This window comes from Musca vetustissima, unplaced genomic scaffold (assembly GCF_032173495.1).
Source record: "Musca vetustissima isolate MV318-11 ecotype Yass unplaced genomic scaffold, APGP_CSIRO_Mvet_v1 utg20322, whole genome shotgun sequence".
NCBI classification, from domain to species: domain Eukaryota; kingdom Metazoa; phylum Arthropoda; class Insecta; order Diptera; family Muscidae; genus Musca; species Musca vetustissima.
In genome coordinates, this window is record NW_026884151.1 from 11,186 (window position 1) to 32,212 (window position 21,027).

Sequence of the window (21,027 nt, forward strand, 5' to 3'; positions counted from 1 at the left end):
TTCTGGCCAATGAAGACCCATATTGTTTTTTGTAAAGATCGGTTAATATTTAGGGGATGTAGTGGACCAAATAATTTATTTTTGTCTGATTTTCGGGTCGCTCCAGAGGCCATATTTATAGCCCAAATATCGCGAATTTTTACATAGAGAAGGGGACGGGGTCAAAGAATAAGCACGCCTGTTTTGATAAAGATCAGTCAATATTTAGCGGGTCAAATGGACCCTGACGTTTGTGTGAAAAATTACAACATTTGTATTCTATGCAGTATGTATTTACTCCTGAAGGACATAGGAGTTGACAGTATATCTAAGGAGAGTGGTTGGCCTTTAAATTGATACCAATTATATTGTCGTATGTACTCGGATGTGTAAGTTACACGTAAATATTAACAGCTGCTTAGGTATTCAGATATTATTTAGTAACTCATTACAATTAGAGAACAGAAATATAGCGCTGATCGCTTTAAAATTTTGAAAGAGGTTCCAGTTATGGCCAAGGACAACGCCTATAATTTTCGGTAATGGTCACATCAAAAATTTGGAATGAAGTGGACCGAAAACTTATTTATATACCCTTCACCACACTGTGGTACAGGGTATTATGTCTTTGTGCATATGTTTGTAACAGGCAAAAGGAATCGAGATAGACTCATAGTTCCTTTTGAGAATATGCATAGAATCACTTTCTGAGTCGATTTATGCCTGTCCGTCCGTCTGTTGATGTTAAATTGTAAACAAAGTACAGGTCGCATTTATGATCCGATTTGGATGAAATTTGGCACAGCTCACTTATTTGGCCCAAGGACGAACCCTATTGATATTGGGAAAAATCGGTTCAGATTTAGATATAGCTCCCATATATATATTCGTCCGATTTAAGGTAAATGGTGTACCAAAGACCCTATATATCTAAATTAGGTCTAGAATGATGTATGCCAAGTTTCGTGAAAATCGGTTCAGATTTAGATATAGCTACCATATATAGTTTCGGCCGATTTTAGGTAAATGGTGCACCAAAGTGCCTAAAAATGATTTGATTTGCACGAATTTAGGCATAGCGTATTGAATTAAGTCTAGAATATCTTGTGCCAAGTTTCGAGAAAATCGGTTCAGATTTAGATATAGCTCCCATATATAGTATCGCCCGATTTTGGGTAAATGGTGTACCAAAGTCCCTACATATCTTTTGATTTGCACGAAATTTGGTATAGCCTACTGAATTAGGTCTAGAATGATGTGTGCTAAGTTTCGTGAAAATTCGTTCAGATTTAGATATAGCTCCCATATATAGTTGCGGCCGATTTTAGGTAAATGGTGCACCAAAGTCCCTGAAAATGATTTGATTTGCACGAATTTTGGCATAGCGTATTGAATTAAGTCTAGAATGGCTTGTGCCAAGTTTCGTGAAAATCGGTTCATATTTAGATATAGCTTCCATATATAGTTTCGCCCGATTTTAGGTAAATGGTGCACCAAAGTCCCTGCAAATCTTTTGATTGGCAAGAATATTGGCATAGCGTACTAAATTAAGTCTAGAATGATGTGATGGTTTTAAGCAAATTGTACACTAAAGATCCATACCATAGTTCGATTGACTATGGTATGGATCTCTGACAGGTTTGCTTGAAATCGGTTCAGATATAGATATGCCTTAGCTTCCAAATATAATTTCGACTTATTTATGTTAATTGTACGCCAAATATTCAATGGGTGTCTGATTGAGATTGAATTTTATACAGTACAGCGACGTCTTTTCGGATACATATGTAAAATGTACCCAAAGTGGTGAAGGGTATCATATAGTCGGCCCAGTCCGACTTTACTACTTTTCTTACTGGTTTTTTTTGTGTTTTTTTTTTTTTTTTTTTTTTTTTGGAGCCGATTTATATGGCACGAGCCGAACATCACAACACAACCCATGGCGAAGAGAATCGGGACAAGTAATTAGAAGGCCTGTACTGAATATTAAGAATATTCGAAAAATATGTCAGTGTAACTAAAATGTGTTGACCTCTAATCGGGCAAGAGGGTGCAAATATCACAAATATTGCACAGGCTCGAAATAAACATCAGCAGAAAGTAAGAATTCAGTGGTAGTTATGTAGGGTATCGCATGGTCGGCCCCGTCCGATTATACTGCTCCGCTCACTGGTTTCAATTTTAGGATTCCAGGATTGGAAAAGGTTCTTTAGTGAAAAAGTGTGTGTGTGTATGAGAACAAATTTTTTAGAAAATTCGGTAGTACAAAATAAAAAAATCGCTGTTGCAAACATAAATTTACTGTGAAAAATTTTCACAGTAAATTTATTTTTTACGTCCCTGGCTCCCATATATTTTCGTCCGATTTTATATAAATGAAGCACTAAAGCCCCTATATATCCTTCGATTGCCACGAACTTTGGCATATCGTTCTGAATTGAGTCTAGAATGATGTGTGCTAAATTTTGTGAAAATCTCGTTAATGATTAATAATTCTGCCACACATACATTTTAATTTTTTATTGTATATTTTTTAATTACAATTTGTTCACATCAATTTTATAAACTGACATTTTAGGACATATCGTACACATAGTACGTACATATATACTTCTGTGTGTATGTCTATGGATCGCAATCAGCACCTCAGAGGAAAAAAAATTAAGATGAACAAAAAAATTATTTTACTATTAATGAAAAATGGCAAAAAATTCGACAAAATTTTCATGTCATAATTTGTTGAAAAGCAAAGCACAACAACCACGATAGCATATTATAATAACAACAATTGAAAATCCCCAAACAACAAAAAACTGAAAAAATCATTATTTCACTTGCAATTTTTGTTTTTGTTGATTTTCTTGCTGTTGTCATTGTTTGTAGTTTTCTTGCTAATTCTATAATTTATACGTAATTAAAAAAAAAAATGGTTCGAAAAAAATATTTCAATTAAATTTTTATTTATCTGTTGCTTACCACCACCATCGCTACCATCCACTGCCATCGGTAGCAGAATGGGCCGCCAGAAATAAAAAAACAGTATTAAAATAATTGCCTGTGGTGTTTTTTTTATTTACATTTTAGTTTTTTTTTTCAAGACATGTTTATCTCCATGTGTTCGATAGTGTGTGTGTCCGGTGTTTTTTTTTTTTTAATTTTTTTTAATTTTAATTTCATATTTCTAGGACACTCTCAAGGGGATTTTAGTTTTTTGTTGATGTTGTGTGGAACAAAAATAACAATAACATGGCAACAAAAATATTTAATTTATTCTGTACTATAATTTTTTCTTATTTATAATTTATTCAATTTATTTCAATGCGTGGATTTTTTACAAAAAAAAATATTTTTTAAGCATCCACACAAGGGTTGTACAGGGTATTATGTCTTTGTGCATATGTCTGTAACATGCAAAAGGAAACGAGATACACACATGGTTTCTTTTCAGAAAATGCAGAGAATCACATTCTGAGTCGATTTATGCATGTCCGTCCGTCCGTCTGTCCATGTTAAATTGTAAACAAAGTACAGGTCGCATTTATGATCCGAATTGGATGAAATTTGACATATGTCACTTATTCAGCCCAAGGACGAACCGTATTGAAATTAGGAAAAATCGGTTCAGATTCAGATATAGCCCCCATATAATTTTCGTCCGATTTAAGGTAAATGTGGCACTAAAGTCCTAATATATCTATCGATTTGCACGAAATTTGGTGTACCCTGCTGAATTGAGTCTAGAATGATGTGTGCTAAGTTTCGTGGAAATCGGTTAAGATTATGATATAGCTCCCATATATATTTTTGACCAATTTTATGTAAATGGTGCACCCAAGTCTTTATATATCTTTCGATTTCCATGAAATTGAGTCTAGAATGATGTGTGCTAAGTTTCGAGAAAATCGATTCAGATTTAGATCCCATATATATTTTCGTCCGATTTTATGTAAATGGTGCAACGAAGTCCCTCTATATCTCTCGATTTGCACGAAATGTTTCACAACGTACTGAATTAGGTGTACAATGATGTGTGATAAGTTTCTTGAAAATCGGTCCAGATTTGGATATAGCTCCCATATATATTTTCGTCCGGTTTAATGTAAGTTGTGTACCAAAGTCCCTATATATCTTTCGATTTCCATGAAATTTGGCACAGCATACTGAATTGAGTCTAGAATGATGTGTGCAAAGTTTCGTGAAAATCGGTTCAAATTTAGATATAGTTCCATATATATTTTCATCCGACTTAAGGTAAATGGGGCAGCAAAGCCCATATATAACTTTCGATTTGCACAAAATTTTGTATAGTGTACGAAATTGAGTCTTGAATGACGTGTGTTACGTTTCGAGAAAATCGTTTCAGATTTAGATAAAGCTCCCATATATATTTTCGTTCGATTTAAGGTAAATGGGGCACTAAAGTCCCTATATATCTTTTGATTTGCACGAAATTTGTCATAGTGTAGTGAACTGAGTCTAGAATGATGTTTGCTAAGTTTGGAGAAAATCGAGTCCTATTTAGATATATCTCCCATTTATATTTTCGTTCAATTTAACACAAATGGTGCACCAAACTCCTAATGTTTGTCCGATTAACACGAAATTTTGCACAACGTATCAAATTGAGACTTGAATGACGTTATTGGGTTTGGTTGAACTTGGTGAGAGGCAGCCATAGCTTACATATGTATCTCGAACGGGTGTTTGATTGAATTTCAATTTTGAACAGTGCGAGCTTACTGAATAGCGTGTATCAATTTTGCTATAAATCGTTTTGCATAAATTTGTACCATGGTATGCAGACGACTCTAAATCTGCGCTAATGAAATTCAATTTATCATAGGTTGTAGAAAGAAAGGTGAACATGTTCCTTCGAAGGAACATTGTCATACAATTGTAAGGATATATATGTACAATTTACCCAAAGGGGAGAAGGGTATCATATAGTCGTCCCAGTCCGACTTGACTACTTTCCTTACTGGTTGTTATTCCCAAAATTACTGATTAAAATTGAAGGAAAAAAATAACAAATCACAAATGATAACATTCTAAAAATACTGTTGCCATAATGCTCCAACTTCGGTAATCAATCTAAAAAAGATGTTTTGAAATTTTGTTTTATGTCTTTTCCTTATTATTTATTTTTTTATTTTGAATTTTTTCCTTAGATGATATATTTTTTGTGGGGTTTCTCGCACAATTTTGGTTTATATAAAGCAAAAAAAAACAAAAACAAAATTCCAACATATTAATAAAAAAAATGAACACATTCACAGCGAATCCCCTCAGAAGCAACTATGTACTGCTCGTGTCTTGCCGTTCGTTTATATCATTCATAAAAACCACGAACAAAAATTCCAAAACGAAGCACAAAAAATCAAATTTGGTATATGAACAAAAAAAAAACGAGATACGATTCATGTTATTTTATTTCATAAAAATTTGTTTTTTAATTCAATTTTAATTTTTCCTTCATTTTTGATTGCTGAAAATATTTCATAAAAAATCACATATTTACACAAGACAAATAATAATAACAAATATAATAAAAAATACAACATTTTAAAGTTCCATTTTTTATGTTCCAAAATTATTCTTTAAAAAATGCACGCCTCGTTTGAGACTAGAAAAAAACCAAAAAATATTTTATTGAAAAATCACACTTTGAAAAAAATCTTAATTTAAAATTAACGCCTTGTTTTATTTTAAAATTATTTTTCTTTGGAAAATCTACAAAAAATCCAATTGATAACATAAAGAGAGAGCGCATTTCACATCAAAATCTAATTGGAACAATGTTTATAAATTAGTAAAAACACTTGTTGTATCATTTGAATAATTTAACCGGATTTCGTTAACCCAGTGGATTTCAATTGTCAATTCCTTTGCATATATGTCAAATAAATCCTCATAAAGTAGGTTAACCCGATAAAAAGTTCTAATGTATATGCCGTTTAACAGCAACAACAACAAGAACTAACAACAAAGCAATTCAAATGATCAGCAGCAATGACGACACAGAAAGATACCCCCATCACCCATCTAACGTCAGCCCAGAAACAAATACACAGAGAGAAAGAGAGGATAATGATGATGATTGTGCATGCATCCATGGCAAATGTATAAAGGCTTTGCTCTCCCCATTCAATTGGCAATATACGGTTTTCCCAAAACCACCCACAATAATACACGTGCTAAAAACTAACAACAACAAAGCACACACACAAACAATCAGTGACTAAACATGCAGAGGAGCAACAAATCCAGGTACAACAACGAAATTCGGTTTGGTTAGCCGACCATCATCAAAAAATACGATTAGAAAATTTGTATTTGTGTGGGGGTAGTGAATGGATGAGTAATGCGTGTGCATGCACATGTACGTACTTACATATCTCTAGGAGAGAATTATGTTGATGGTGCCTAAATGGCTCTTTCATCTCCATGCTCACACACAGAGACGCCACTAGACACCCAACAAGCAGGGCTGCCAGATTTTTTTTTGGAAAAATCGTCAAAATGACGATTTTTTTTTATCAAAAATCGTCAAAAATTTAAATACGCACGTTTAGATATATTTAAATATATTTTTTTATTAAAACGAACATAAAAGAGGCATTCAATTTATTAAACACGTTTTTAAAGCTAATCAAGAAATTCATTTATTTTATAAAAATATATTTGAATAGTAATTTCGACTTTAATTAAGTCATTCATTTTGAAAAGAAATATTTGTGTTAATCATTTTCAACATGTCGGTTTTAATTATCGTATCATAACAATTTGTTTTGTTAACTTTTAAATAATCTTTGGTATAAATTTCTCCATTGAACCCTTATTGGGGGAATTTCGACTTTTCGTTTTATTAAGATTTACTTGGCTGAAAACACGCTCAACATTTGCTGAGGAATGGGGTAATACCATTACCTTCCGTACAAATTTAGTTATTATAGGAAAAACATATGAACCATCACCACGTTTCAAATCAAATATTGCATTCCAAAAACGAAATAAATTGGTTTCATCATTTTCACAAATGTTATCAAAATCAAACAACCTTAGTTCGCGAAATTCTGAATCCAATTTTTGTTTTTCATCTTCGTTCGCAAAATGTGGAAATTCTTTAAGGATATCGAAAAATGAATTATTCTTTTCATTACTAATATACGTGGGACTTCATAGATATCATAGATACAATTTTAAAAATGCTTTCAAATCGAATCTTTTTAAAATTGTAATAACTTTGTATAAATTGAAACTTAAATTTAATATAACAACTTTTCCGTTCACCAATTTTCTTCTATTTGCCCGTGTCAAAAAACAATAACCGTTAACATATATTTGTTTTGTTGCTGTCTACCCAGAGAACGGCACATCTGATTGGTAGTTTTTCTTATATCTGGGTACACCTAAACTGTTGTTGGCTTTGTAACAATACAAAGTATACCTCACACACATATGCCAAATATTCATATTCTTTTTTCTTTTTCTTTCGCTTTATACATTTTTGATGTTGCCATAACAAAAAGAACCCAAATATTGCAATATTACTAAAATGACCAAAAATCGTCATTTTTTGGGCAAAAATCGTCAAATCGTCATTTTTCAATTTTTGACCAAAAAATCGTCAAAATGACGATAAATCGTCAAATCTGGCAGCCCTGCCAACAAGCCACCCACAATACAGCAAATGCATAACGGTGCTACTGTTGCTTCCACTGTTATGTTTTCTGTATGGGACTTTTTTAAACAAGAGAAAGGGGGTGGAGTGTTGGTCTCTCGCAATGTGGATGCTTATATTTTGGCAAAGTTGTGGTGCCGGCATTTCTTGTTGTGAAGTTGGTGTGGTTGTTGCTATTATTATTGTAACCTGTGTTATATGCTGTTGTTGACAACAACTTGATAATATTATATTTGTTGTTGTGTGTTGCGTTTGTGTGGGCATCGGACGGGCGCATTTTATTTTCGACATTTGTTTTTGGACAATGAACTTGACACTTATTCTGATTTTGCACAACTTTGTTGTTGCTTGTTGGGTCACCACACACACACAAACACTATAACTTACAATTGAGGGGGGTTGTATAAATATGCACGAGTGAATTCACGTTTATTTCGGTGTGTTTTGAAGAAGAAGAAAAATATAAAACATAAACCTAAGTTTAAGAGTTTTGTTTATTTTTGTTTTAAAGAAAACTAAATAAAAGTATATCTATTGATGATTATTTGAGGAGAATATAAAAAAAATCCATCTTCGTGTACCAAAAATAATTTTTAGCAATTTCTGACAATATCAGTATTGTTGTTGTGATATATTTTTATTTTTTCCTGTTTGACCACAACATAACATATTTTACGTTATGGGATTTGTTGTTGTTGCTTTTTTATAAAATCTTAATTTTTCATTATTTCTTTGCTTTTTTATAACTGTTTTTTTATAAACGCTACTCACAGACTTAGGCCGCCTCAAAGGGGATTATTTCTTATATTTTAAATATTTTCGTTTAATTTTTGTTCTTCATTCTCTTTTTTATTACATTTTAATTAATAAATTCCAATTTTTCTCCATTATTGTCTGTTTTTCGTATTTATATTTGGTCTAAACACCGTTCTTGTTGCTATTTTATCATCCACTTGCGGATCAAATGCGACCAACCGTCAGCACAACAAAAATCAACTGAGTTTCAAATCCAATTGGAGTTTCATTTTCACGTTAAATAACATCGCACTTTAGCTCTCTGTTGGTGTCTCTCACCAACACAGTCTGTTTTTTTCTCAATTTGTTCCACTCAGTGGTTTTGCGAAACAGCTGTTAATACACAAATGACCCATACGATTAGAGTAGCCAATATGAAGGGATTTTAATATGGGAATAATAATGGGATGAAATGAATGAAGAGGGAAATTATATTTATAAATAATAATTAAAAAAAATATATAAACAAAATATACCCATAAAAATTTAAGAGGTTTGGGTTTTATCGAGTAGCTAAAAGGGGCCTTTTATGGCCGATCTGAGTTAGAAGACTATAAAAAGGACGATTGGAAAGTAGTCAGTCTTTATAGACGTACTAAAGGGAGTCTTTATAGGCGAACTGAAAAGAGATTTATACACGAGCTGATCGGAGTCTTTATAGACGGGCTGATGGGAGTCTTTATAGACGAGCTGAAGGGAGTCTTTATAGGCGAACTGAAAAGAGATTTATACACGAGCTGATGGGAGTCTTTATAGACGAGCTAAAGAGGGAGTCTTTATAGACGAGCTAAAGAGGGAGTCTTTATAGACGAGCTAAAGAGGGAGTCTTTATAGGCGAGCTAAAGAGGGAGTCTTTATAGACGAGCTTAAGAGGGAGTCTTTATAGACGAGCTGAAGGGAGTCAAATTGACCAGGGAGTCTTCGTAGACAAAGGAAGGGATCCAAGTCCCCATTTTTCTTTGACCCTAAAATTGCTAGAACTAATTCACAATTTTTGTTTTTCATTTCTTAACATTTAAAATCAAAAATAAATTACAATTTTTTTTAATTTAATTTATTTGGTTGCTTGCATTTCTGTAATTTTCTCCTGCAGTGCTCCGACAATATTCAATTCAATATATTCACTTATCTGAAAAGAAATACAAGAATTTAATAAATACAACAACAAAATAAAATTTGAACTACATACCGTCATTCTCAAATCGTAATTATTCTGTGCCACAGATATATCAATTTTCCACAGCTTCGACAAATGCTCAGCATAGTCTTTCAATTTTTCCAATTCCCTTTTGGTATATGAAAAATAGTTGCGATAACCGGCCTTCTCGAAATCTTTATTTTGACCAAAAACAATTGAATTCACCAGGAATCCAATACTTTGTATTAGTATATATACCACTCGGGTATTATCCTCTTTGATCAGTAGCTGATCATCTAATTCATTGAGAATTTTTATAAGTTCACTGAGTTCATGAAAACAATACATTTGAATATTTGTTTCGGTTATATTAAATAATATTGTCCAAATAAGGCAAATGGCAATGGCTCGACCCGTTTCACTGGCAATTGCAATTTGATGACTGATGGCAATGACATTGAAAACGAAATCAATGCCATCGGTTTTCATTGCCTCCCATAGACGTTTGGTGGCCACATGGAGCTGTAAAGAAAAGTGGAAAGATTAGGTAAACACGTTTAGGTAATAGAATCGAAGGGGAGAGCTGAAGGGAGTATTTAAAGAAGGGAGGAGGTGAATTTATAGACTAGCTAAGGAGTCTAAGTAGATCAGCTGAAGAGAGTCTTAATGGACGCACTGAAAGGACGAACCAGAGGGAGTCTTTATGGACAAGCTGAATGGAGACTTTGTAGACGAGCTGAAGCAGACTCCCTGCTTATAAACGAGCTGAATGTAGTCTTTTTAGACGAGTTGAAGAGTGTTTATAGACGAGCTGATGGGGTTTTATAAACGAGCCTAAGGGTGTCTTTATATACGAACTGAAGGGAGTCTTTATGGAGGAGCTGACGAGGACGAAGTGTCTTTTAGACCTACTGAAGAGGAAGACTTCTATAGACGAGCAGCAGGGGTCTTTATAGACAAAGCTAGGGGGGTCAAATTAAAGAGGATCTTAATAGACCATCTGAAGGGAGTCTTTACATAGACAAGCTGAAGAGGGAGTCTTTATAGACAAGCTGGAGGCAGTGTTTGTAGACAAGCTGAAGATGGTCCGTATATACGAGCTATATAGACGTAATGTCGAAAATGTGCCGGTATTTTTCAACACCAAACATTCTAATCGTAATAGCTCACTCACATGAACCGGATGCAATGTATCAACATATTGGAATGTTTTCTGCAACAACTGGGAACGCCATTCAAAATTCTCCGGTGTGGCATTGACAAAATAACTCAGACAGGCACAAACAAACATCGATGTGACCTCATCCAGATTCAATTCTTCTTTGCGGAGTAGAGCAATAAAGTGGCGACATATCTGGAATTATAACAAAAACCATTCAAATTAAGACATTCCTTTACAATAATTCAAAAGCATTACCTCCTGTATTTCATCGGTTGTCTCAATGAATTGACATTTTTCCGCCAGACACGATGATTTGACGAACTCCCGAAGCGTTGCCAAGGAATATCCTGGTTCAATAATTAAATGCATGCCATCATCTTTGGGTTTGAAATCCTCAGGATTTGTTACGACAGGAAGTGAGGTTGTTGATTCTCCGTCAACGGCTTCCATGGTTGGTTAATGGTTTTTGTTTGTTTACATTTTAGGGTTCTGAAAATCGAAATACGACAGAATTTTCCCGGTCTTGTCAAACATATGTAGGGATCTGTAAATTGAATTTACCCAGTGATGCCACCATGTTTATAACATTTGCAACTTGTAAAAATATTTGTCGGTAATTTGGTATTCCGGAAAACATCTTCAACGACATATTTTTTGATGAAGGATCATATTCTGTCAGAATTCTCACATAACGCTTCCGCTCCTTTTTAGATTATTTGCAGATTTTTGTCGAATTCAATGTCAATTTTTTGACATAGTCACGTTTATAAGTTTGGGGCAATGTCAAAAATGAGATTTTGATGGTTCTGATCTCAATTTACAATGACGATATGACTGAAAGAAGACATTTCATGATTTTAGAATATTGAAGATCTTGCCTGAATATTATCTATAAAGGTTAAGGTTTTGACATGCCCTCCCCCCAGCTCGTCTATAAAGGCTCTCTTCAGCTCGATAAAGATTCCCTCTTCAGTTCGTCTATAAAGACTCCCTTCAGCTCGTCTATAAAGACTTCCTCTTCTGCAAATCTATAAAGAATTTGTCTAACACCCGTCTATAAAGAATCTGTCTTCAACTCTTCTATACTCCCTCTTCAACTCGTCTGTACTTCCTTTTCAGCTCGTCTATAAAGACTCCCTCTTTAGCTGGTAGATAAAGACTCCCCACAGTTTGACTATAACGACTCTCTTCACCTCGTCTATAAAGACTTCCTTCACCTCATATAAAAAGTCTTCCTTCAGTTCGTTTATAAAGACCCCTTTCAGCTCGTCTAAAAAAACGCACTTCAGTTCATATACACTCCCTTTAGGTCTTTTATAAAGACTCCCTCCAACTCGTCTATAAACCGAAAAATCTAGGCTTAAAAATCCACCTCTAGGAGGTAGAGGGTTCTGAAAAATCTAACCAAAGATGAGAGGATCTGGAAAATCTATGTTTTAAAAATCCACGACTAAGGCAGGAGGCTCTGAAAAAGCTAGGCTTTCAAATCTATGCATAAAGTATGAGGCTCTGAAAATCTTGGCTTTAGGTGGAAGGCTCTAAAAAATCTAACGTAAGGGTGGTTCTGGAAAATGTAGGATTTAAAAATCTACAATTAAAACAGGAGGCTCTAAAAAAGCTAAGCTTTAAAATCCGCGCATAAAGTAAGAGGCTCTGAAAAATCTTGGCTTTAAAATCCACGCATAAGGTGGCTCTGTAAAATCTAGGCTTTAAAAATCTAAGGTGGGAGGCTCTGAAAAATCTAACGTAAGGTGGGTGGATCTGGATTGGATATGAATTTATGTTTCAAAAATCCACTATTAAGGCAGAAGGCTCTGAAAAAGATATATGAGACTCTGAAAAATCTTGGCTTTAAAATTCCATACATAAGGTGTCTCTGAAAAATCTAGGCTTTTAATATTTAACGTAAGGTTGGATCTGGAAAATCTAGATTTTAAAAATTCACGATTAAGGCAGGAGGCTCTGAAAATTTTAGGCTTTTAAAATTCACGCACATATTATGAGGCTTTGAAACATCTTGGCTATAAAATCGACGCATAAGGTGACTCTGAAAAATCTAACGTAAGGTGGATGGATCTGGAAAATCTAGGTTTTAAAAATCCACCATTAAGTCTGGAGGCTCTAAAAATGTAAGCATTAAAAACCAAGCATAAAGTATGAGGCTCTGAAAAATCTAAGGTGGGAAGCTCTGAAAAATCTAAGCTTTAAAAAACATAAAGCGGTTCTGACATTAAAAATCCACGCCTAAGGTGGGAGGCTCTGAAAAATCTAAGCTTTAAAAATCCGAAATCAAGTTCTAGGCTTTAAAATTCCACACCATAGGTGACACTGACTTTAAAAATCGCCGCTTGAGGTGGAAGGCTCTGAACCAGGCATGCTTATCCATATATGCTACCGTAACTGAGCGTCGTTGGTTAAACGCGCATTCTCTTTTTTCTCTTTTCGACAGTAGATTTTAATGAACATTTGTCAGTTATGCTCATCCACAAGTACTCTCAATTTTGTTATGCCCACCAGTGCTCTGAACAAAGCTAGGTTCGTCTTTAAAGACCCTCTTTTAACTCTTATATAAAGTCTCTCATCTAGGCCAGCTACAAAGAACCCGTCTTCTACTCGTTTATAAAGATTTCCTCTCGTCTTTTAAGACTCCCTCCAGCTCGTCTATTAATTTTTTGCTCTAGTATAAAGATCCAGTTCTTCTTATCATATCGTCACGTACCGTTACGTTTCTCTAATCAATTGTAGTTTTGACAGTACCTGTCCAATCAGCTGTTTTGCTAATTATTAACATAAACATGTTAATAATTAACATAATTCAAAATACCGCAATAACAAAAAAACACACACACATACACAACAACCATAGCCAGCCAGGAGGGATTGTCTCATCTCGTCCAGCAGAAAAAGTTCAAGAGGTTATCAAACGAATTCGGCAAGAGACCACAAGCAAATCGATGAAATGTGAAAACAAACTTCAAGTAATGGAAACTAACAAAGAAGTCATAAATAAAATAAGAAAAAAAAAATACAGAAATTGTTGTATAAGAAGATGCCGGACATCAAAATAAAACATGCCCAGACACACACATCTACCAACAAATACAGATTATCAGTTAGACAAAGTTTGAAATATTAATCTATATTTTTTTATTTTCTACTTATTTCAGTCTGGTCTTTCATTTAATCTTCCAGTTGAGTTCAAAACACTTAAGGGGAGTGTACATTTGAGTCTTGATTCGATTTTCCTTCTGCCAACGGTAGAGAACAAGTGAAAAAGTCGAAAATGCAAGCCATTGGATATAACAAGGTAACATTGCCGTTATTTAACATAGCGCGATCTTCTGTTGTGACTGGTGGTTCTGCCACTACTTCACCATTCTCTTCTTTGGCTTATGCTGCTAAATTGGCATCGACGTTGTCGTCGTCAGCAACATATCCAAACTCTGAGAGAAATGGAATTTTATGCGGCGGCAGTTCTTCGTTGGGCAAACGTGATCGGTACGTTGGCCACAGCGGTCTTATTGGCGGTTCAGTGCGATCGGTATCTTTAAGTAGTCCAGCATTCAATTCAAACTCGGCAACGGTGAGTTTTGATAATTGTTTATTTATTTTGATTGTAACTTTTTTAAAAATACGCGAAATTCTAGTGGCCCTACATATATAAATTTGCGTCATTAAAAAAAAACAAACAAATCAAAATATTTGTGTAATTCTTATAAACAATTACTACCATGATTTTTGTGAATAAGATTCCGTTTTAAATCTAATTCGAGAGGATCACCAATCTACTTTCTGGGAATCCTTGTGAATAGAAACTACCCTGGCATGATCAAAGAAGTGTGTAGAAAAATAAAAAAATCAACCACACATCTGTGAAAGAAACCTGAAATCGTTGGAAACACGTGCTTTTTCGCACTAACACAGCAGAACAACAAAACACATTTCCATTGCCATGAACGACAAACCAATCTGTCTGTCAGACAGTCATTCATTTTTTATTTAATTATGTCTGCGAAAGCATGTGTTGGTTCTGAACCAATGTCTGGCTGGTATAAATATATACATACATACAAGCATATAAATAGTTCGTATGTAGATCTATCCCACACGCACAACTCAACAACAACCTATGGGGTTATCATGTCCATATAACAATATTAGAAAAATGTTTTTTTTTTTAAAAATCTACCCCTTGTAATCTTTTAAAAAATTAAAAAAATAGCTCTGGTGGTAGACTTTTATAAAATATTCTTAAAGCAAAAGCAAATTGAAAAAATATACGCCTTGTGGTAGACTTTTAAAAAGTATTTAAAAAACCAGTAAGGAAAAGTAGTAAAGCCGGACAGGGCCGACTACCCTTCACCACTTTGGGTATTCTGTACATATGTATACTTACAATTCCAGGTCAATGTTACCTCGAAGGAATATACTCATGTCTTTCTGCACCCTATGATAAATGTAATTTCATTCGGGCAGATTTAGAGTCGTATGCGTACCATGGGACAAATTTCAATCAGCAACCGTTCGAAATACATATGGAAGCTATGGCTGCATCTGCACCAATTTCAAAAGAACACAATAACGTCCTTCAAGTCTCAATTTGATACGTTGTGCAAAATGTCGTGTTAATCGGACAAACATTAGGAGTTTGGTACACCATTTATGTAAAATCGGACGAAAATATATATTTGGAAGATATATCTAAATGTGAACGGATCCTCACGAAACTTAGCACACATCTTTCTAGACTCAATTCAGTACGATATGTCAAATTTCGTGGAAATCGAAGAATATATAGGGTCTCTGGTGCACCATTTACATTAAATCGGAAATATATATGGGAGCTATATCTAAATCTGAACCGATTTTCGCGAAACTTAACACGCATCACTCCAGACTAAATATAGTACTCTATAGCAAATTTTGTGCAAATCGAAGGGACTTTGGGGCACTATTTACCAAAAATCAGACGAAAAAATATATGGGAGTTATATCTAAATCGGAAACGATTTTCACGAAATTTAACATACATCGTTCTAGACTTTATTCAGTACTCTATGCCAAATTTCGAGCAAATCTAAGGATATATAGGGACTTTAGTCCACTATTTTCCTAAAATCGGACGAAAATATATTTGGGAGCTATATCTAAATCTGAACCTATTTTCACGAAACCTAACACACAACACTCTAGACTTAATTTGGTACGATGTGCCAAATTTCGTGCAAATCGAAAGATAAATAGGTACTTTGGTGCACCATTTACCTTAAATCGGACGAAAATATATATATGGAAGCTATATCTAAATCAGAACCGATTTTTCCCAATTTCAATAGGGTTTGTACTTGGGCCAAATAGATGAGCTGTGAGCTTTAAATTTATTGCAAATAGTTCGCAAAAAACTGATGTTAGTAAATTTATATTTCAAACGATTTCGGATCAAAATAAACATAAATTTTCAAATAAGTTTGTCAAACAAAGTTCGAGGTTTCACCATGATGATAATATAAATACATACATATGTTGTGTATATACATTTCTATGTCTAAAATTTAACAATACCCCAATTAAATGATGATTGTTGTTAATCGTAAATTATAAGGTGGTGTATATGTGCGAAGATAGCGAAAAAAGTCTGCGATTTAGGCATATGTCTCTCTGTGTATGTATATGTATATACATATATTTGTATGGGCTAGTAACAAAGATAAACACTTGGAGACAAGACAAGCCCCCCATTTTGAAAATACATATAATGGTGACCTAAATGATATGCGGGATTCCGCAAACATATAACAAATACGTTTTGAAAATATGATGACAACATATACTATCTTCCAGAATTTATAAGATAGCTTCTTATATTATTTGTTACTCATTACGTATTTATTATTAATTTATTCATTCTGCAATAATATTTTTGCTTTAGTAGATAGTTTTTATCTCAAATATAATCTATAAAATATAATTTAATTCCATATTATTTAGTAATAGGATAACAATTTGCAATCCATTTAGAATTATAAAAATTTCCAAATAACTAATAACTTGGTTTAATTTCAAAAGAAACATGTCTAACCTGTTCTGAATTTCAATATTATCATATATGTGTACAGTTTATCTATAGGTAAAATGTGTGATGGTCACCTTAATTATATAGTGTCTGTAGGCTCACTTATTACGCTTAATTGAAATTGTTATTCAAGAATAAAAATACTTTTATTAATGTTATATTTGCTGCCTACTAAGAATGGATTGGGCCAATCCATATCAGTTCGATGACGTACGTTGGCGTTTAGTGCCTAAAATAAATCAATGATTTCTTGTTTCGCAGCAAAGGTTTAGTCGCAAGCATCAGTGCCCGAAAGCGAGGCTGTTGTGTTGTTTTTTTTATATAAATAAAATTGAGGAGACATATTGAGAAGAATAAAGTCCCTACAACATTCTCGATATAATGTTGTATTGAGATTGATTAATGTATGTACAGTCATGTTGGGTATACGTATTCATCATTTACAAACATTCAATTCTTATAAAATTCTCTGTATATTGCAGCTTATTGCAATTCTTTGAAAAAAAAAACAATAAAAGTTCTTGGTGTGTTGTTTGTTTCAATTGTTTATTTATCTTATTCTCTATCTTTATTATCAGAATGTTTGTTTTCTGCGTAGAATGGAAATATGGGGAAATATCCCATGTTTTTTTAAATGAATAATAAAACCTGCAAATATTTGTAAACATTTGTCAGTAAGAAATAAAGAACAATGACCAACATCAACATTTTCTTTGGAGATAGTCTTTTCAAGATATTGTAAAAAATCTAAGCCCGGTGGTAATCCTGTAAAAAGTGTTCGCTCTGTGGAAAAAAATATTTGGTAAAATCTGTGGTACATCTTTTAAAAAATATTCTAATAAAAATCAGTGCTCTGTGACGGACGTTTAAAATAATGTTTAAAAAGTCTAAGTTTGGTTCTACAACTTTACTTTAAAAATATAATACGAGGGCAGTTCGGAAAGTTCTTAGCCTAGCACATAAAGCGCGGTTTCGATTTGACAACTCCTTTATATAGAAATAGGTGTTCAAAAAAGACGCATCGGTCACTTATTTGGCCCAAGAACGAACCCTATTGAAAATGGGAAAAATCGGTTCAGATTTAGATATAGCTCTCATATATATTTTCGTCCGATTTAATGTAAATGGTGTACCAAAGTCCCTATATATCTTTCGATTTGCACGAAATTTCGCACAACGTATTGAATTAGGTCTAGAATTATGTGTGTTAAGTTTCCTGAAAATCGGTTTAGATTTAGTTATAGCTCCCATATATATATATATATATATATATTCGTCCGATTTCATGTAAATAGTATATCAAAGTCTCTGTATATATATATACGATTTTGACGAAATTTGGCATAGCGTATTGAATAAAGTCTAGAATGATGTGCGTTGGTAAAACCTAACCTGTGTCAAGTTTCGATGAAATCGGTTTAGATTTCGATATAGTTTTAATAATTATGTTTATGATTTTTCGACCTTTCTAATGTTTAATAAATTAGAGATGGTTGATCGAGCTTGTGGTCAATGTTTTGTATTTATTTATTATTTTCCAATATTTCGAAATTCGTTGAATTTCATCTTCAGGGAAGTTGATCTACAATAAATAAACATTACAACTAATTAGAATATATATCACAGCTTTTTAATACTAAAAACATATAACTCATAAGATTTTAAATAACAAACATTAAATAATTAGCTTAAAACTAGCGTAGTGTGACTACCACGGTCAAAAGTTATTATTGCACTGAGTGTTATTTGTTAATTGCACGATCCCCTCCTACGCGTTAGATGTCTGTAGCAATAAGCTGTGTTGTCTGTGTCTGCTTTGTTGTTGTTTTAATAAATATTGTCGTCCGAGTTTAAGTAAATGGTGCACCAAATATCGAATTCGCTGAAATTTGGTACAATGGGTTCATATTGGGTACCAAATGTTTCCACTAAAAATTATAAATATCTTTCCACTTTTTCTGATAGCCCCCATATTTACGGTATTTTGGTGGGTTTTAAGCGCGTTTTTAAACCGAATTCGCTGACATTTTGTACAATGGTTTCTTTTTGGGTACCAAATTTCTCCACTAAAAATTATAAATATAATTCCATTTTTTCGGGTAGCCCCCATATAAGGGTATCCCAAATGTTCGCTATTTTGGGTTCTAGAGCGCGTTTTTTAAACCGAATTCGCTGAAATTTGATACAATGGGTTCTTATTGGGTACCAAATTTCTCCACTAAAAATTATAAATATATGTAGTTCCATTTTTCGGGTAGCCCCCATATAAGGTCACCCCCAATTTTCGGTATTTTGGGGTTCTTGAGCGAGTTTTTCAACCGAATTCGCTGAAATTTGGTATTTTGTAGTCGTATATGGCAGCAAATCGCCCTACAAACAATTATTAATATTCGCCCCCTTTTAGGGGTAGTCCCCATATGACTCCCTTTTTATATTAAAATAGTTTTCTGATTGGTTCCACGTTTTGGATTGTGTTCTAAGACTGTTGTAATCATTCTACCTGCGGAGGACATCGAGATAAAAAATTAGAACGTGAGGTTCGAGAATGAACTACTACATAAAACCTGTGGTGATGGCCTTATATAACTGTAACCTCAAAATTGCAGTATTTTGGGGATATTCCATACCATGCGTCGTTAATATCGGTCCAATTTTTTTTGTGTGTTTAGGAAAAATATCCATAAACATTTCTGAAATGTTTATTTCATGTATATCGGCAGGCATTCTCAGGCATCTCCTCCATATAATGATAATTCCTGAAGGGAAGAATTGACATACATAACTAAAATATTGGGTTCGAAATTGACATATATCGTTTATTAATTAGGCATAGCCCTCATATAATGATAACCCCCAAATATTCGATAATTACTAAACTATGTAATCAATATTGGTCCCCTTTTAATGCATAGCCTCATATAACTTTGCAATCTAAATTGCAATAGTTTGAGGATTTTATTCTCTACCATGCGGTATTTGTAGCATTCCACGTTTTGAGGTTTTCAGATTTTAGGAAAAATCATCCATTAAAAATTGCAGAATATATTTTTTTGTAGAATTATCTGTATAGATGCACTTTTTGATATTTTCCCTATATTTTCATTTCAAGTATCTGTCAGTATCCAAAGTTCGGCCCGGACGAACTTCACTTGTTACTTGTTACATACAAAAAAATATAATTTATATATATTATTTAAAAACAATTTATATATTTTATTTACAAATAAAAAGCCTATAATAAAACAACAGAATCCGAATATTTTGAATGTGAAAAGTGTATAAAAAAGTTCAGGTTTCCGAACTTATGGCCACTTTTATGTATTAAAAAATATAATTTATATATAAATTATTTAAAAACAATTTATGTATTTTATTTACAAATAAAAAGCCTATAATAAATCAACAGAATCCGGATTTTTCAACATCCATTTGTAAAACATTGTTATTAATATTTTTTTGTTTTCGCTAATAGATAAGCAAAAGTTCATAACATTTTGCGTGTGAAATGTTATCAAATTTTGGCAAAACGTAGCAACAACAAATCTTTCCAAAAAAAATTAGCTTTGCTATTTTTGGCAACAATTGAAAGAATTTCAGTCAAACAACGACAGTCAAAAGATCCAGTCGAATTTCAGAATAGTATTCCACAACCACGACGTATGTCAAGCCACCATAATATTAAGTAATAATAAAAATAACAACAACAAATTTTTAAAAAAATAATAAAACAAAAATATTTTTGTGCTACTAAGTCGTCGTCTACTCTCGTTGCCAATCTATCTCTCCTCCCATTGATAGTAGTTTTATTTCCCTTATTTTTTGGAATATTTAAATGAAATGAAATATTTTGTAAATATTACATGTTGCCAATTCCGTCAATGACTGACGACTTGTCGCCGTTATCACTATTTTTGTGTATGTGTCTCTTTCTCTCTCCTCACTCTGGACTTATCTGGATTCCGTGGCAAAAAAACAAAAACTTGAACTCTGATCTTGGTGGTAGATAGGAAAGGAGGTAGTCCGAAATAACAGCAGATTCCCTTCCACTTGGCATGGAGCAGAGTATTTTGCAAAATATGTTTTCTTGTTGTTGTTGTTGTTGCTAGTTGTAAATAAATTACATTAATCGATCTTGTTATTAATTGTATTGATTATTTTTGTTTTTCGTAAAACACCAAGTTATTGTAAAGCCTTGCCCA

General features: G+C 33.4%; 1 protein-coding gene across 1 annotated transcript; it reads right to left on the bottom strand.

Moving 5' to 3' along the window:
- Positions 1 to 9,509: 9,509 nt before the first annotated feature.
- On the bottom strand, positions 9,510 to 11,205 carry LOC133331160 (uncharacterized). Its single transcript, XM_061539556.1, has 4 exons — positions 11,011 to 11,205; positions 10,768 to 10,947; positions 9,645 to 10,115; positions 9,510 to 9,584 (listed from the first exon to the last, which is right to left on the bottom strand). Exons 1-4 carry the CDS (start codon positions 11,203 to 11,205, stop codon positions 9,510 to 9,512), a joined length of 921 nt encoding a protein of 306 aa, XP_061395540.1.
- Between the last annotated feature and the right edge of the window lie 9,822 nt (positions 11,206 to 21,027).